This window comes from Rana temporaria, chromosome 2 (assembly GCF_905171775.1).
Source record: "Rana temporaria chromosome 2, aRanTem1.1, whole genome shotgun sequence".
In the NCBI taxonomy this organism is placed as follows: Eukaryota; Metazoa; Chordata; class Amphibia; order Anura; family Ranidae; genus Rana; species Rana temporaria.
In genome coordinates this window covers 529,527,663-529,546,747 of record NC_053490.1, presented here as the reverse complement: position 1 = coordinate 529,546,747, position 19,085 = coordinate 529,527,663, and the positions used below count along the sequence as shown (strand labels likewise).

General features: G+C 44.2%; 1 protein-coding gene across 4 annotated transcripts in view; it reads right to left on the bottom strand.

Annotated features, from left to right (window-relative positions):
- The window catches only part of LOC120928041 (limbic system associated membrane protein), an 840,365-nt gene that overhangs the window by 45,792 nt on the left and 775,488 nt on the right, over positions 1-19,085 (bottom strand). For 3 of the 4 annotated variants that reach the window (XM_040339115.1, XM_040339117.1, XM_040339118.1), the window contains exons 5-6: positions 8,141-8,261; positions 5,907-6,064 (exon numbers count right to left, since the gene is read on the bottom strand). In XM_040339115.1, coding sequence (XP_040195049.1) covers positions 5,907-6,064; positions 8,141-8,261 — 279 coding nt within the window. The remainder of the gene's footprint in view (positions 1-5,906; positions 6,065-8,140; positions 8,262-19,085) is intronic. The other variant, XM_040339116.1, reaches the window with a different exon arrangement.

The window sequence follows — 19,085 nt, the reverse complement described above, 5'->3', positions numbered from 1 at the left end:
TGCCAAAATCACCTAATTTGCCAATCAATTAATTCATCAGCACAGGAGGAGGGCCATTTTTCTTTTCGTCCTGCAGCTTTAGAATTGACCACAAGGTGGAGCCGCAAACCCAGAAACTGAAAACTTCATAACTCTTCTTTTCCCTCGTTGTGATTTGATGAATGTGACTGCGGGGCAGAGAGCGAGGGGGGGGGGGGAGCGATCGTATATTCTCCACTCATCATTCCTTCATTCCCATCATCATTTATATCATTCAACACCCAGACAAATAATAACATCACCCCCCCCCCCATTTATTACATCAACCTTTCTATAGAATGTTACAGAGCCGTCCGTCAGAGGGCCGGGGGGCCGCATTCTGTGAGAGCTGAACAAGAATCTGTGATTCACCCCTCGACTGCTGTGTGGTTATTAGTCTTGTGTGTAACTAAAAAACTACAAATCCTTTCCTTCAATCCATCTCCTTTAAATCTATCTATCTATCTATCTATCTATCTATCTATCTATCTATCTATCTATCTATATCTATCTATCCATCAATCCGCCTCCTAAATATCTGTGTATCTATCTTTCCATTTGTCCGTCAATCTCCTATCTATTTCTCTATCTATCTATCTATCTATCTATCTATCTATCAATCTATCAATCTATATCTATCTATCTATCAATCTATCTATCTATCTATCTATCAATCTATCTATATATCTATCTATCAATCTATCTATCTATCTATCAATCTATCTATCTATCTATCAATCTATCTATATATCTATCTATCTCATATCTATCTATCTATCCCATACCTCTTCTATCTATCTATCTATCTATCTATCTATCTATCTATCTATCTATCTATCTATCGATCTATCTATCTATCTATCTATCTATCTATCTATCTATCTATCGATCTATCTATCTATCTATCTATCTATCTATCTATCTATCTATCGATCTATCTATCGATCTTTGCATCCATCTCCTAAATATCTATTTGTATATCTATCTTTTCCACCAGTTGCTCTATCTATCTGTCTGTCTGTCCATCTATCCGTCTCCTAAAAAAAAATCTATCTTTCCATCTGTCTGTCTATCTATCTTTCTATCTATTCATCCATCTCCTAAATATCTGTATATCTATCTTTCATTCATCTCCTATTTATTTATCTATCTTTCCATTAATCTGCCTGTCCATCCTTCCGGCCATCCCCTAAATATCTATATGTCTATCTAGCTTTCCACCCATTCATCTGTTCATCTACCCATCTACAGTATCTATCTTTCCATCTGTCCTTCCCATAAATATCTATATGTCTATTTATCTTCCCACCTGTTATTCCATCCTTCCAACTATCTATCTATCTATCTATCTATCTATCTATCTATCTATCTATCTATCTATCTATCTATCTATCTATCTATCTATCTGCCTGCCTGTCTGTCTGTCTGTCTGTCTGTCTGTCTATCTATCTATCCAACATCTATCTATCTATCTGTCTATCTATCTGTCTGTCTGTCTGTCTGTCTGTCTGTCTGTCTTTCTGTCTGTCTATCTATCTATCTATCTATCTATCTATCTATCTATCTATCTATCTATCTATCTATCTATCTATCTGCCTGCCTGTCTGTCTGTCTGTCTGTCTGTCTGTCTATCTATCCAACATCTATCTATCTATCTGTCTATCTGTCTGTCTGTCTGTCTGTCTGTCTGTCTATCTATCTATCTATCTATCTATCTATCTATCTATCTATCTATCGCTGGTCCATTCAGCAGGGCAGCAATAATCTTGGGATTTAATAAAAAACACAGATTTTTACATATTGTCCCTGGTTTTACTGAGGCTGGCAACCCTAATGGGGCCCCCTAGTGGCATGGGGCCCTCGGGCAGTGCCTCGAATGGTCAGTCCGCCTCTGCCGACAAGCAATATGTTTCTCAGTATCCGAAACAAAAAACGATCAGAGATCTTCGCCCCCTCCAGGCTTGTTGTTAAGCGAGGCCTTTCCGATCACACCTGATGCACAGACACCTCCGTCTGGCGCACACAAATTCCCCGGGAACTCCACGCCGAGTCTTATTCCCCAACCTAATCGCAGTTATTACAAGCCGGCAGCACTTCGCACATAAATGGCGGTTCTAAACATCGGACAAGGCGACAGGCGGTGACATTTAAAAGCTTTATGAAAAAACATTTAGACCTTTCCCCCCTCCAAAAAAAAAAGAACAAAAAAAAAAAACCTCCCGGCTCGGGATTTGAAGCGTCATTCATATTTAATGCGCCCACGCGCTCAATAATTCATGAACCGTTTTCTACAAACAAGTGCCACTTTAAGTCCCAGGAAGGAGATTATTTTATTAATAGTCCCCGGCTTAACTCCGCGTTAGCTTGGGAAAGCGAAATCCTTCCTTGAACATGTCGGTGGGATTCCCAAACAGCGGATTAAACCGAACACGCACTTTTTATTATTGAGAAAATAAACGGTTGGGGCGTCTAGAATACTTCCGCTTAGACTTTTAGGGCCAGATTCACAGAGCGAGTACGCCGGCGTATCTACTGATACACCGGCGTACTTTCAAATTTGCCGCGTCGTATCTTTAGTTTGAATCCTCAAACCAAGATACGACGGCTTCTGGCTTCGATCCGACAGGCGTAAGGCTTCGTACGCCTTCGGATCGTAGGTGCAATACTTCTGCGCCCGCTGGGTGGAGTTTGCGTCGTTTTCCGCGTCGGGTATGCTAATTAGCTTTTTCCGTCGATCCACGAAGGTACGCGCGGCCGTCGCATTCTCTTACGTCGTCGCTAGTCGGCTTTTCCCAGCGTATAGTTAAAGCTGCAATTTTGCGGCGTATAGATAGACTTGCCATGTTAAGTATGGCCGTCGTTCCCGCGTCGAAATTTGAATTTTTTTTTTTTGCGCAAGTCGTCCGTGAATAGGAAAGGACGTAACTCACGTCTAAGTTCAAAAAATGACGTCGGTGCAACGTCATTTCGCGCAAAGCACGGTGGGAAATTTTGAAACGGAGCATGCGCAGTTCATTCGGCGCGGGGACGCGCTTCATTTAAATTTTTTTATTTTTTATATTTTCACTTTTTCATCCATTGGTGTGTTGGCTGCCTTAATTAATATCAATTTTCACGGTTCATTCATATATCTATCACCATCCAACATTGTAATAGTTTAGCGCGATATATTGTATATACATCATTTAAATGAATCACGCCCCCTACCCGCCGATTTGAATTCTGCCGCCAGAAATACACAACGCCGCCGTAACTTACGGCGCAAAATCGCTAAGGATTCGAAATTCCGCCAGGTAAGGTACGGCGGCGTAGCGTATCACTGATACGCGGCGCAAGTGTAAATATCTGTGAATCTGGCCCTTAGTGGGTTGAATTTCCATACGGACTTCTTAGAGCCCATTCAAACCATGGCGCCCCGGTACATAAAGCTGCCCATTGAAATGAATAAATTGGCAGCACATCAAATTGCCCAAAAAACAAACATGCACCTTTGTTGGCAACGCGAGCGCATTACCGTGTGTTGTGGTGCTCCGCAATGTGAGCGTGTTAGAGCCATGTTCGTATTTAGTATATCCCATACCTGCGCCATGCTGGGGGCAACCATATGGATATAAGGGTGCTGCAACAACTCCTGACTGGTTGCGGTGTATAAGATACACTATTTTGTCAAAAGTATTGGGACACCGGCCTTTACACACAGTGGGCCAGATTCACCCACTTGCGCTGCGGCGTAACGTATGTCATTTACGTTACACCGCCGCAAGTTTTAAGCGTAAGTGCTTGATTCACAAAGCACTTGCCTGTAAACTTGCGGCGGCGTAACGTAAATCCGTCCGCCTAATTCAAATGGGGCGTGGACCATTTAAATTAGGTGCGTTCCCGCGCCGAACGTTCTGCGCATGCTCCGTTAGGAAATTTCCCGCCGTGCTTTGCGCAAAATTACGGAGCCCCAACGTGTTTTTTGAACGGCGACGTGCGTTACGTCCTTTCGTATTCCCGGACGTCTTACGCAAAAAAAATTAAAAAATTTAAATTCGACGCGGGAACGACGGCCATACTTTAACATGGGCTGTCTAATATTACACCACCTAAATAGCAAGTGAAACTTTACGACGGGAAAAAACGACTAGCGACGACGTAAGAGAATGCGACGAACGCGCATAGCTTCGTGGATCGCCGTAAACAGCTAATTTGCATCCCCGACGCGGAAAACGACGCAAACTCCACCCAGCGGTCGCCGAAGTATTGCATCCTAAGATCCGAAGCCATACGCCTGTCGGATCTTAGCCAAATGCCGTCATATCTTTGTTTGTGATTTACGAATAAAGATACGACGCGGCAAATTTGAAAGTACGCCGGAGTATCAGCAGATACTCCGGCGTACTTTTTCTGTGAATCTGGCCCAAAGCAACTAGTGCCCAGTATTATTTTTTTGACCCCCTTTTTAGCCATGGACCTTGGGTGAAATGCTAGCCCGCCTCTGGCCTTTGGGGTGTCAGAGGGGTGGTACATACACCATTTATTCTATTGATATACGTGTATGTATGTCCTCCATGGCAGTACCCACATACCCATTCCCAAAAGTTTGCAGAATAGCCTAAGTAAAGACCAGTAATAAATTACACGATTCAGCTACCATAGACTTCAATGAGGTTTGAGCTCCATGTTTGAGGATTATTATACTTACTATAGAGATATAGGCTGGTGCTGGGGGTTATTATACTCACTATAGAGAAATAGGCTGGTGCTGGGGGTTATTATACTCACTATAGAGAAATAGGCTGGTGCTGGGGGTTATTATACTCTCTATAGAGACATAGGATGGTGTTGGAGGTTATTATACTCACTATAGAGATATAGGATGGTACTGGGGGTTATTATACTCACTATAGAGATATAGGCTGGTACTGGGGGTTATTATACTCACTATAGAGATATAGGATAGTGCTGGGGGTTATTATACTAAACTATAGAGATATAGGATGGTGCTGGGGGTTATTATACTCACTATAGAGATATAGGCTGGCATTGGAGGTTATTATACTCACTATAGAGATATAGGCTGGTTCTGGGGGTTATTATACTCACTATAGAGATATAGGCTGGTTCTGGGGGTTATTATACTCACTATAGAGATATAGGCTGGGGTTGGGGGTTATTATACTCACTATAGAGATAAAGGCTGGGGTTGGGGGTTATTATACTCACTATAGAGATATAGGCTGGGGTTGGGGGTTATTATACTCACTATAGAGATATAGGCTGGTGCTGGGGGTTATTATACTCACTATAGAGATAAAGGCTGGTGCTGGAGGTTATTATACTCACTATAGAAATGTAGGCTGGTGCTGGGGGCTATTATACTCACTATAGAGATATATGATGGTGCTGGGGGTTATTATACTCACTATAGAGATATAGGCTGGTGCTGGGGGTTATTATATTCACTATAGAGACATAGGCTGGTGTTGAGTGTTAATATACTCACTATAGAGATATAGGCTGGTGTTGGAGGTTATTATACTCACTATAGAGATATAGGCTGATGTTGAGGGTTAATATACTCACTATAGAGATATAAGCTGGTGCTGGGGGTAATTATATTCACTACAGAGATATAGACTGGTGTTGAGGGTTATTATACTCACTATAGAGATATAGGATAGTGCTGGGGGTTAATATACTCACTATAGAGATATAGGATAGTGCTGGGGGTTAATATACTCACTATATAGATATAGGCTGATGCTGGAGGTTATTCTACTCACTATAGAGACATAGGCTGGTGTTGGGGGTTATTATACTCACTATAGAGATATAGGATAGTGCTGGGGGTTATTATACTCACTATAGAGATATAGGATAGTGCTGGGGGTTATTATACTCACTATAGAGATATAGGCTGGTGTTGGTGACTCCCAGCTTGTTGGCGGCCACGCAGGTATAGTTTCCATAATGCTCTTCAGTGACATTTGCTACCATCAAGGTGGACCGGTTGCCCATGTTCTTAATTTCCAGACCCTGGGCGCTGCTTAACCTGAAAATTCAGTAAAAGGAAAAAACAAAAAGATACTAAAGTCATCACGTTTAAAAACGTTATAATAATATTACTTATAATTTTTAACATGTTCCGATGAAACTGTTCAGTTTTTTATATAAAAAAAACTGTATTATAAAATATGTCATTTTTTTAACTGTATTTTATTTTTTGTTTTGTAAATTGAGACAGACTGGTAGGGGCCCCAGTGCTTTACTTTGCCGAAGGGCCCATGATGCTACTAAGACCCCCCTCCCCTGTAAAAGGGGTTGGCCTTGCCTATTTATTCAATTAACTCAACTAGGATTTTGGTAATAACAATCTTCGAAAACCTCATAAATATCTCCAGTTATGACCCAAATGCAAAAATATACAGAGGCCGCTCAGACTCTGGAGCCGCTCAGACTCTGGAGCCGCTCAGACTCTGGAGGGTCCTAGTCCAACGCCAACTGCTAAAAGTGCCGGCCAGGAATGGAGATGGTCTCTGCTCCAAACGTTGCACAGTGGCCAAGTCGAATACAGCTCTCTGTTCGTAATAATGACCATAAGCCGGCAGGACCGACTCCCAATCATGCGACCAATGGGATAGCCAAGCACAGAGCATGTAGTTTGAAGATGCCTCAGCTTCAACTCTTCCTAGACCAGTGATGGGGAACCTTGGCACTAGGGTTGTCCCGATACCACTTTTTTAGGACCGAGTACAAGTACCGATACTTTTTTTCATGTACTCGCCGATACCGAATACGATACTTTTTTTAATGTGACAGTTTTCAAATTTAAGAATGTCTTTTACATTGGTGGTCAGTGGGAAGGATGTCTCTTACATTGGTGGTCAGAGTACTGGGCACAGGGTATGGGGCACATCAGAGTAATGGGCACAGGGTATGGGGCACATCAGAGTACTAGGCACATAGTATGGGGCACATCAGGGTACTGGGCACATCAGTTTACTGGGCACAGGGTATTTTCTGGCGCCGGGAGCCTGAACTACAGCGGGGGGGTATTTTTTTGAAGCACCTGATTAGAACCGTAGGCTCTAATAGGCATCAAAAAATTTGAACAGTGAGAGCCATGCTGGGCGCTCGCAGTTCACTCAGCTGTGTGTTAGGAAAGTGAAGGAATATTTGCTTTCCTAACACTGAACCGCCTCTCCGCCAATCAGGTGCTCGGGTCTGTTACCTGTCACCTGATTGGCTGAAATGACAGGCTCTGTGATTGGACGCCTACCAGGCACCCAATCATAGCAGCGGACGGAAAGAGAGGACGGGAGAAGACATTGAGGAGCGTGGAGGACACTGCCGCCGTGACCCGCTGCCCCACCGAGACAGGGTAAGTGCTGGCTGGGGGCGGGGGATGCACACTGGCTGCATTTGATGGGCTTAGTAGTGGCAATTGATGGGCACATTGGTAGCAATTGATGGGCACATTGGTAGTAATTGATGGGCACACTGGCAGCATTTGATGGGCACAGTGGCGGCAATTGATGGGCAGAGTGGCAGCGTTTGATGGGCACAGTAGTGGCAATTGATGGGCACAGTAGCAGCAATTGATGGGCACAGTGGCGGCAATTGATGGGCACAGTGGCAGCAATTGATGGGCACAGTGGCAGCATTTGATGAGCACAGTGGCGGTAATTTATGGGTACAGTGGCTGCGTTTGATGGGCACAGTGGCTGCGTTTGATGGCACAGTGACGGAAAATTATGGATACAGTAGCTGTGTTTGATGGGCACAGTGGCTGCGTTTGATGGGAACATTGGCTGCATTTGATGGGCACAGTAGCTGCGTTTGATGGCACAGTGGTGGCAATTTATGGATACAGTAGCTGCGTTTGATGGGCACAGTGGCTGCGTTTGATGGGCACAGTGGCTGTGTTTGATGGGCACAGTGGCTGCGATTGATGTTTTTTTTTTTCAGTTTGTTTGCGCGCCCCAAAAAGTTTTTGAGCACCAGCCGCCACTGATTATTAGATGTACAATATCTAGACTACATTCAGTGCTTGTGTGTGCTCAGCTCCACAAAGCAATGATACTGCGTTGTCACAATTAATATACACAGAATGGACATTGTCGGTCAGTATATATACCTTGTATCATCCTTGTACCACTCAAAGTCGGGTTTGGGCTCCGCGGAGGCCTCGCAGCGTAGGTAAGCTTGCTTGCCGGCAAAGGCCTCAATGCTCTTGGATTCGGTTATGATGGGAGGGTCTGTAGAGGAACACAGATACACATTATTATGGATGAAGGCATACTAAAGGATACAGATGGTATCAAAATATGGAAAAACACACAATACAGAACCATCTGGTCAACTTTAAGGTGACCTGTTAAAATTTGTATCTCTACAAAAAAGTTGCCAATTGACTTTCCGTCTTCAATAGTTTTATCGTTTGATCAATAAAGGTATAAAACTTGGAATCCTACACCCTCCATGGGCTTAACATTGAGTGGGAGGTTAACGCCTTCATAGCCAATTCTTGTGGTCGTCCTATTACTAGATATCCATTCTTTCGTTTTCAGGATTTAATATGATTGTTTTAGGAATATATATATTTTTTGTATTATCTTATTTTGTTATTTATTTTTTGTGCTGTTTCTCTATTTTTGTAAAATGATGTGTTTTAGTTGAGATCCGTATATTATATATTGAGACTGTTAGCCAGATTCAGAGAGACTTACGCCTCCGTAACTTAGGGAGCAAGTGCTTTGTGAATACTGTACTTGCCTCTCAATGTTACGTCGGCGTAGCGCATATGAGATGCGCTACGCCCAACTAAAGATGCGCCCGTCTCTCTGAATCTGGCTATGTACAGTGGCCCAGATTCAAAGAGATTTGCTCTTTTTTTGCGGAGGCACAGGGCAACGATTTTGCCCTGCGCCCCTGTAAATTTGCGCCGCTGCCCTCGATTCACGGAGCAGTAGCTCCGTAAATTGCTAGGGCGCGCCGGCAAAATTGCCCGGCGTAAGCGCGCGCAATGTAAATGATCCCGCCGGGGGCGGGAATCATTTAAATTAGGCGCGGTCCCGCGCCAATCGTAAAGCGCATGCTCCGTCGGGAAACTTTCCCGACGTGCATTGCGGCAAATGACGTCACAAGGACATCATTTGCTTCAAAGTGAACGTGAATGGCGTCCAGCGCCATTCACGATTCACTTATGCAAACAACGTAAAATTCGAACGTCGCAATGCGGGAACGACGGGTATCCTTAGCATTGGCTGCGCCTGCTATTAGCAGGAGCAGCCTTACGCTAAGCATGCCGTACGGAAACGACGTAACTTGCATACGCAGGGCCCGCGCAACAATTGTGAATCGGTGTTAGTATGCAATTTGCATACTATACGCTGATTACAATGGGAGCGCCCCCTAGCGGCCAATGCAAGAATGCAGCCTAAAATCTGTGTGGCATTTGAAAAAGATGAATACCTCTAAGTGAGGTGAGATTTTTCGGGCAACCAAAAAAATATTGTGACAACTAGGTCATAAAAATATATAAATTTTAATACATTAATTTACAGCATAAACATTTCATAGTGACAACATTATTTAAAAAAATGAAAGATTCCAGGATAGAGAAAATTGTTACTGCTAGAGGATCACCACACACCCCAGGACTAGGCTAAGGGTATAGGTGATCATTTATCCGACGCGTTTCAGATGTCTCAATAATACATCTTTCTTCAGGGAATAGAAAGCAGCAAGAGTTTTTCCTAAAACAAAAGAAGGGTATATAATAACATACATATAAAGTATATACCTGTGGCCAAAGATTTGTTTTTTGACATTTGCAGCATGTAGAGAAGAGGGGGGAGAGATGGAAAGCTCAATATGTAAAAGGAAAGTGGAACTCACCCCTTTCCAGACACAGAGCGCCTAGATCATCCCCATGGAGCTTGTGTGTGAGCCGCAATCAGGGCAACCAAACCAGATGGTGTACTTAATGTCCATAACGATCCCCCAATCCAGAGGACTCCATAACCATGGGGGGGTGGAGTAACATAAGTCTCCACAAAGGAGTCAGCAGTCATAGAACAATAGAAGGTGTAATGGCTGGGGAGAGATTTAGGTAAATATGTACAGGGAGGGTATTAGATTCTTCACTAAAAAGTGAGACCAAAAATAGAAACAATCTCCCTAAAGTGTACTTACCACTCCCAGTGCATCAGCTCAAATAAAGGTGAACAACCATTCCAGTCAAAGAAACCAAACTTGACCAGAAGACAAAATAACCTCCAGCTCCAACAGGGGAAGGGAGGAAAGTGAATGCTGACAGGAAAACCCCCCCTGACTTCCCTTTATACTTACTTTGAGGATGATGGACCTCAGGTGTGGATGATCCATTCACTCCGGCGATGTAGCAGCTGTTCCTTGAATGGGATAATTGGTTGTAAGTGGAGCAGTGAATAGACATTGGGGCTCAACTAGAGTGATTCCTATCCTCCAAATCCCCCATATTTGGCGTGCAAACAGCGCGCCCACTACTGACGTCAGCGTCAGGTGGCCGAGCTCTGATCAATCAGGGCACGACACCGTGGACATGCCGCTGGTGACGCGCCTCCTGCGCGTCACACAGCACATGACCCACGGCGTCTAGTGTGATCACAGAATCCCGAAAGGTCATGTGACGACAGCGCACCCAATCAGGTGCACGAGATGTCAGATGACTGAACATGAACGCAATACACACAGTGGAGCCACCCACTGTGCGCGTCACAGCGACGCGAATGAAGTGCGCTCAACGACCGGACAGGGAAAAATAAAGAAGTGTCCGCACAGAAGGGGCGGAAATTACTACCCACTCCAGAGAGCCTAATAGTCCATAGGTTTAGACAACAGCAATAAAATTGCAGTTTCGGGGCATCATTGAACCAGGGAACCCGGAGAAATAAGGGAATCAAAGGATAAATGCAGGGCAAATAAAATGGGACCATTGGAGGAACGCTTCATGAAGCGAGGGCAAACTCCTGAGGATGGGGCAAAGATATTCACTATGCCTGGGTATTTCAGAACTGACAGATAAGAAAGTCTGACAGTTGAAAGGGAGATAAAGTCACCACTGCCGGGTAGGGGAGAGCCTCTAGGGCATAAAATGCCCCTGGGGCGGGCACAAAGGTGCTACTCTCCCCCGGCAGTGGATGGAGGAGCCCTCTTGTGATTGGTTGAGATGGGACCATTACGGACATCAACAACATCCAGAAAGGGCCGGTGAAGAAGCGGTACTTGACACATATGGCTCCTAGTTGGAAAGCCACAGGGTGCACTGTCAACAAATCATCAATGGTTGATCACAGGTTTACAATCAAAAATTTCATGTATAAATCCAAAAAGAGAACTCTTTAGCTCATACATTTACAAAATCAAAATCATACAGTAATTTATAAATATAAATCCTACTTATTACAAATCTCAACCTGAGACCCCAGTATCCCAAAGGGTACAGTTAGGGTTAGAATAGGGGGGGGGGAAGAGAGGGGGAGAAAGAGGCGGGAAGGGGGGGGGGGGGGAAAGGGAGAAAAAATTGGGGAAAAAAAGACAATTTTAACAGTTAGTCGGTTCAGGAAAAGGGGGAAGGGGAAGGGGCAGGAGGATGATCTCCCAGTGGCATGTGGGGGCTAGTCCGTTTTCCCCGAACTGAACCCCTCTAAGAAGGGCCTAAAGCTCTCCATCTCGTTGAGTCCTGGAAAGGTTGTAGCTTTAAGGCATCTGATCCAGCGCATCTCGCGCTGGAGAAGTACCTTGTTCCAGTCCCCCCCACGTAGAGGGATATGTATTCTATCAAGAACGGAAAAGTTGACTTTGGGCATATGGTACCCATGTGCTTTGGCCACGTGTCTCCCAAGGGGTAAATATAAATTGCCAATTCTCATGGAATGCATGTGTTTTTCCACTCTTTTATAAAGAGGTTGTTTGGTCTTGCCAACGTAGAAGGAACCACACTGGCACTGCATGAGGTAGACTACTCCCCGTGTGGTACAGTTGGCAAAATGTTTTAGCGAGAGAGTCTCCCCATTGGGCAATGCCAGTGTGGTCCTCCTACCAATGACCTCACATTGCGCGCAGTGTCCACATGGGAAAGTCCCATGGGTCTTGCAGGGGTCTTTGGCAGAGTTGCCTTTGTATTCGCTCCGGACCAAAATAGTCCCCAGTGAATCCGCACGTTTAAACGTGAGCTGAGGTCTATCCAAGAGTAAATTTTGGAGGATGGGGTCCTCAGTGAGTATAGGCCAAAATTTCGTTATTATTCTTCTAATTCTTGCATGCTCATTTGAGAACCCCAAAATGATCCTTGAGTTGTTTTCTTCAGATCTGACATTTTGTGATTTGGTTTTAAAAATCAACTTGCGTCTGTCTAAGGCTTTAACTCAAATGAGCATGCAAGAATTAGAAGAATAATAACGAAATTTTGGCCTATACTCACTGAGGACCCCATCCTCCAAAATTTACTCTTGGATAGACCTCAGCTCACGTTTAAACGTGCGGATTCACTGGGGACTATTTTGGTCCGGAGCGAATACAAAGGCAACTCTGCCAAAGACCCCTGCAAGACCCATGGGACTTTCCCATGTGGACACTGCGCGCAATGTGAGGTCATTGGTAGGAGGACCACACTGGCATTGCCCAATGGGGAGACTCTCTCGCTAAAACATTTTGCCAACTGTACCACACGGGGAGTAGTCTACCTCATGCAGTGCCAGTGTGGTTCCTTCTACGTTGGCAAGACCAAACAACCTCTTTATAAAAGAGTGGAAAAACACATGCATTCCATGAGAATTGGCAATTTATATTTACCCCTTGGGAGACACGTGGCCAAAGCACATGGGTACCATATGCCCAAAGTCAACTTTTCCGTTCTTGATAGAATACATATCCCTCTACGTGGGGGGGACTGGAACAAGGTACTTCTCCAGCGCGAGATGCGCTGGATCAGATGCCTTAAAGCTACAACCTTTCCAGGACTCAACGAGATGGAGAGCTTTAGGCCCTTCTTAGAGGGGTTCAGTTCGGGGAAAACGGACTAGCCCCCACATGCCACTGGGAGATCATCCTCCTGCCCCTTCCCCTTCCCCCTTTTCCTGAACCGACTAACTGTTAAAATTGTCTTTTTTTCCCCAATTTTTTCTCCCTTTCCCCCCCCCCCCCCCCCCCTCCCGCCCCTTTCTCCCCCCCTCTTTCCCCCCCCCCCCCCCTATTCTAACCCTAACTGTACCCTTTGGGATACTGGGGTCTCAGGTTGAGATTTGTAATAAGTAGGATTTATATTTATAAATTACTGTATGATTTTGATTTTGTAAATGTATGAGCTAAAGAGTTCTCTTTTTGGATTTATACATGAAATTTTTGATTGTAAACCTGTGATCAACCATTGATGATTTGTTGACAGTGCACCCTGTGACTTTCCAACTAGGAGCCATATGTGTCAAGTACCGCTTCTTCACCGGCCCTTTCTGGATGTTGTTGATGTCCGTAATGGTCCCATCTCAACCAATCACAAGAGGGCTCCTCCATCCACTGCCGGGGGAGAGTAGCACCTTTGTGCCCGCCCCAGGGGCATTTTATGCCCTAGAGGCTCTCCCCTACCCGGCAGTGGTGACTTTATCTCCCTTTCAACTGTCAGACTTTCTTATCTGTCAGTTCTGAAATACCCAGGCATAGTGAATATCTTTGCCCCATCCTCAGGAGTTTGCCCTCGCTTCATGAAGCGTTCCTCCAATGGTCCCATTTTATTTGCCCTGCATTTATCCTTTGATTCCCTTATTTCTCCGGGTTCCCTGGTTCAATGATGCCCCGAAACTGCAATTTTATTGCTGTTGTCTAAACCTATGGACTATTAGGCTCTCTGGAGTGGGTAGTAATTTCCGCCCCTTCTGTGCGGACACTTCTTTATTTTTCCCTGTCCGGTCGTTGAGCGCACTTCATTCGCGTCGCTGTGACGCGCACAGTGGGTGGCTCCACTGTGTGTATTGCGTTCATGTTCAGTCATCTGACATCTCGTGCACCTGATTGGGTGCGCTGTCGTCACATGACCTTTCGGGATTCTGTGATCACACTAGACGCCGTGGGTCATGTGCTGTGTGACGCGCAGGAGGCGCGTCACCAGCGGCATGTCCACGGTGTCGTGCCCTGATTGATCAGAGCTCGGCCACCTGACGCTGACGTCAGTAGTGGGCGCGCTGTTTGCACGCCAAATATGGGGGATTTGGAGGATAGGAATCACTCTAGTTGAGCCCCAATGTCTATTCACTGCTCCACTTACAACCAATTATCCCATTCAAGGAACAGCTGCTACATCGCCGGAGTGAATGGATCATCCACACCTGAGGTCCATCATCCTCAAAGTAAGTATAAAGGGAAGTCAGGGGGGGTTTTCCTGTCAGCATTCACTTTCCTCCCTTCCCCTGTTGGAGCTGGAGGTTATTTTGTCTTCTGGTCAAGTTTGGTTTCTTTGACTGGAATGGTTGTTCACCTTTATTTGAGCTGATGCACTGGGAGTGGTAAGTACACTTTAGGGAGATTGTTTCTATTTTTGGTCTCACTTTTTAGTGAAGAATCTAATACCCTCCCTGTACATATTTACCTAAATCTCTCCCCAGCCATTACACCTTCTATTGTTCTATGACTGCTGACTCCTTTGTGGAGACTTATGTTACTCCACCCCCCCATGGTTATGGAGTCCTCTGGATTGGGGGATCGTTATGGACATTAAGTACACCATCTGGTTTGGTTGCCCTGATTGCGGCTCACACACAAGCTCCATGGGGATGATCTAGGCGCTCTGTGTCTGGAAAGGGGTGAGTTCCACTTTCCTTTTACATATTGAGCTTTCCATCTCTCCCCCCTCTTCTCTACATGCTGCAAATGTCAAAAAACAAATCTTTGGCCACAGGTATATACTTTATATGTATGTTATTATATACCCTTCTTTTGTTTTAGGAAAAACTCTTGCTGCTTTCTATTCCCTGAAGAAAGATGTATTATTGAGACATCTGAAACGCGTCGGATAAATGATCACCTATACCCTTAGCCTATTCCTGGGGTGTGTGGTGATCCTCTAGCAGTAACAATTTTCTCTATCCTGGAATCTTTCATTTTTTTAAATAATGTTGTCACTATGAAATGTTTATGCTGTAAATTAATGTATTAAAATTTATATATTTTTATGACCTAGTTGTCACAATATTTTTTTGGTTGCCCGAAAAATCTCACCTCACTTAGAGGTATTCATCTTTTTCAATTGATACAGAGATGTTGGCAACCTCATGCCTCCATACATGAGCCAAATTCTTTCATAAATTATAGGGTGGATAATACACCCACATACCTCGCTAGGCTCATGTATCTTGGCATGGATCCTACTTTTTTCTAAAGAAACAATTTTCTTCTTTCAGACTCTGGTTTATATTTTACCCTGTACTCTATTGGGTAATTCCATGAGAACAGAGTCCAGAGCCTGTTTAAATCACCCACCTTCACATATGTTTTTGGGTTTCCTCCCTGGAGGATTAGAAATTATGATTGTCTTTGTCTAAAACATTTCTCGCCAAAAAAACCCTCCCCCCCCCCCCTTGTTTTCTTGTTTGTCTGGTCTTTTTTGGTTTTGTTTTTCGTTTCTTGTTGGTTAGGAAGGTCGATTAGGACGGTGTCACTACATCATGGGGGATCTCAAGGGTGGTCAATGGGAAGAACTTATGATCCAAATTGAAAAGAACTACCAAGGTAAGGAACAACTTACATCTGATCTGGCATCCCTTTTCTTTAACCTGACCAAGGTTCTTGAGAAAAAAGCTGCCTTGCATTGGCATATACAGTCCATGGAAAGATACATTAGTGAACACATTAATCCAATTGGATTACGTATTCAGATCTTTCCGATTTTGAATACAATCAGCAAGGAGCTCAAAAGTAATTGGGAGGCCAGACTAGATGAATGTTCCAAAAATCTAATGCAACTGCTACAAAACGAATATCGTCAGCAGCTTCAAGTGCTGGATAAAGAAATTGAAGCCCTCTACGCTAACCTGACTCCCCTAAAATCCTTAGAGGAATATGCTAATCTTGAACAAAAACTCAAGGAGCATTTGGAAACCTTCAGTAAATCAATTTTGATTAAAAAAGAAAAAAAGTACTGGAGAGACAAAAACGCATTTCGTGAAGGGAGAGCATATAAATGGGACAATATTAAAAGATTTAGAAACCAAAATCCCAAGAAAAATAGCAAATTAGATGGTATACATAAAGACTACTCCTCTGACACTCCATCAAACTCCTCCTCCTCCATGTCCTCCAATACGGGGCGTGTAGCATCAAAAAGGAAAGGGGCCTCCTTCAAACAAAACCTCGAGGGGGAAGTCAAGCAGGCCAATAAAAAGGCCGCAATAGTACCACAATTATCTCAGGTTACTAATAATCCTAGAAAAAAAACGACTCCCTCGAGTGAAGTAGTTGATGGGGACACTAAGGATCAACCATCCGGTAGAAGCAGACTTTTCCCCAAAAAAGATAGTGGGGCCATTCCCAAAACACAACGTACTGCATTGGATAATTTTTTGGACAAAAGGGGGATGCCAGCAGCATCCCCCAATTTAACAATAATGGACATACCCCCTACACTACCGAATCTAAACCAGGAGGAGGTCTGAACATCATCAATCTTTCCTCCCACAGCCTCACAGCTGTAGAGCATGAGGTCTTGTCATTGGGACTTTCTTTCTGTCCTAATATGGGTACGAACATATTTGATGCTGTTAAAGACATTCATTTGTTTGCCCGTAGGCTATTCTACAAAAGCCTATATGCAAAACACATTGATCCACTTAGAGAACTGGCCCCCAACCTTAAGGCAGCAGATTTCAAAGCCCTTAGGGATTTAAATCTCCTGCTTCAAGAGAATGAGACATTGGATGGAGCTTGGGATGATGAGGATTTGGAGGAAATGGATAATGAGGATAACACCATAAATAAGGATCCAATGTCCAGATTCAAACGAAGATCAAATAAATTTCCTTTACTTAATCAAAATCCAGCCATTTCCCACTTCGTCAGAGAAACTGCCAAAGAGCTTGAAGCCATGAAAAAGGACAGTGTCCATTCAAATCTAAGTTCCGAACAACAACTAGCTTTGAAAACTCTTAGAAATCTTTCAGATATTACTATCAAAGCCTCTGACAAAGGGGGAAATGTGGTCTTGATGAACAACAATAATTATGAGCGAATGTGTCTCAAAATTCTAAATAATAAGGAATGTTATCTCAAAATTACGCCAGCTCAGGTTGATGGCTTCAATAAACAATTTTATGACCTCGTCGATGACTTCTTTCATCGAGGAGTCATAATTAAAGACTTATGGGACTTTATAAGGGTCCCACATCCCAGACAACCCACCTTCTATGCTCTCCCTAAGGTCCACAAAAACCTTGTGGACCCTCCGGGGAGACCCATAATATCGGGTAATGGCTCAATCTCTGAAGGTGTCAGTGAGGTCATTGACCAATATTTGAGACCACACGTTCTCAACCTACCATCTTACACCAAAGATACCATACATCTGCTACAGATGCTTGAAGATATGACGATACCGACAGACGCCATCTTGGTCTCCGTCGACGTTGAGACCCTGTACAACAGCATTCCCCATTCATCTGGGTTGAGGGCTGTTGAACAGGCTCTCAAGCAGCAGCCAACCACTGATTTCAAGTTCAACGTCTTCATCCTTACTATGTTAGAATTTATTTTGTATCATAACACCTTTCTCTTCCAGGGCTCCCACTACCTCCAGGTACAGGGTGTGGCTATGGGAACGTGCTGTGCGCCTTCCTACGCCAACCTGTACCTGGGGGAGTGGGAGCGGGATTTCCTCCTGGGAGAGAATGCGTCGATGTGCGCTGCCCATATTTTAATTTGGCAGCGTTACATCGACGACATTTTTATTATTTGGGATGGACCGCAAAGTGGCCTCGATGAACTTCTGAGACTTATGAATATCAACAAATTTAATTTGTTCTTTACCATGTCTCACGATCAATCAGAAATCAGTTTTTTGGACATTAAAATCAAAAAAGATCCCGATGGTAAAATTTACTCCACCCTTTTTAGGAAAGAGACCGCTGGGAATACCATATTACATGCGGGTAGCTTTCACCCCGAACCCCTCAAGAGGTCTATACCCTATAGCCAGTTTCTTAGAATCAGGAGAAACTGTTCGATGGAAGATGACTTCCACGAACAATGCAATGCACTCTCCCTCCGGCTATCCGCCAGGGGATACACCAAAACCTGTCTCCGGAAAGCGTTTAACAGAGTTAAAGCCTTAGACAGACGCAAGTTGATTTTTAAAACCAAATCACAAAATGTCAGATCTGAAGAAAACAACTCAAGGATCATTTTGGGGTTCTCAAATGAGCATGCAAGAATTAGAAGAATAATAACGAAATTTTGGCCTATACTCACTGAGGACCCCATCCTCCAAAATTTACTCTTGGATAGACCTCAGCTCACGTTTAAACGTGCGGATTCACTGGGGACTATTTTGGTCCGGAGCGAATACAAAGGCAACTCTGCCAAAGACCCCTGCAAGACCCATGGGACTTTCCCATGTGGACACTGCGCGCAATGTGAGGTCATTGGTAGGAGGACCACACTGGCATTGCCCAATGGGGAGACTCTCTCGCTAAAACATTTTGCCAACTGTACCACACGGGGAGTAGTCTACCTCATGCAGTGCCAGTGTGGTTCCTTCTACGTTGGCAAGACCAAACAACCTCTTTATAAAAGAGTGGAAAAACACATGCATTCCATGAGAATTGGCAATTTATATTTACCCCTTGGGAGACACGTGGCCAAAGCACATGGGTACCATATGCCCAAAGTCAACTTTTCCGTTCTTGATAGAATACATATCCCTCTACGTGGGGGGGACTGGAACAAGGTACTTCTCCAGCGCGAGATGCGCTGGATCAGATGCCTTAAAGCTACAACCTTTCCAGGACTCAACGAGATGGAGAGCTTTAGGCCCTTCTTAGAGGGGTTCAGTTCGGGGA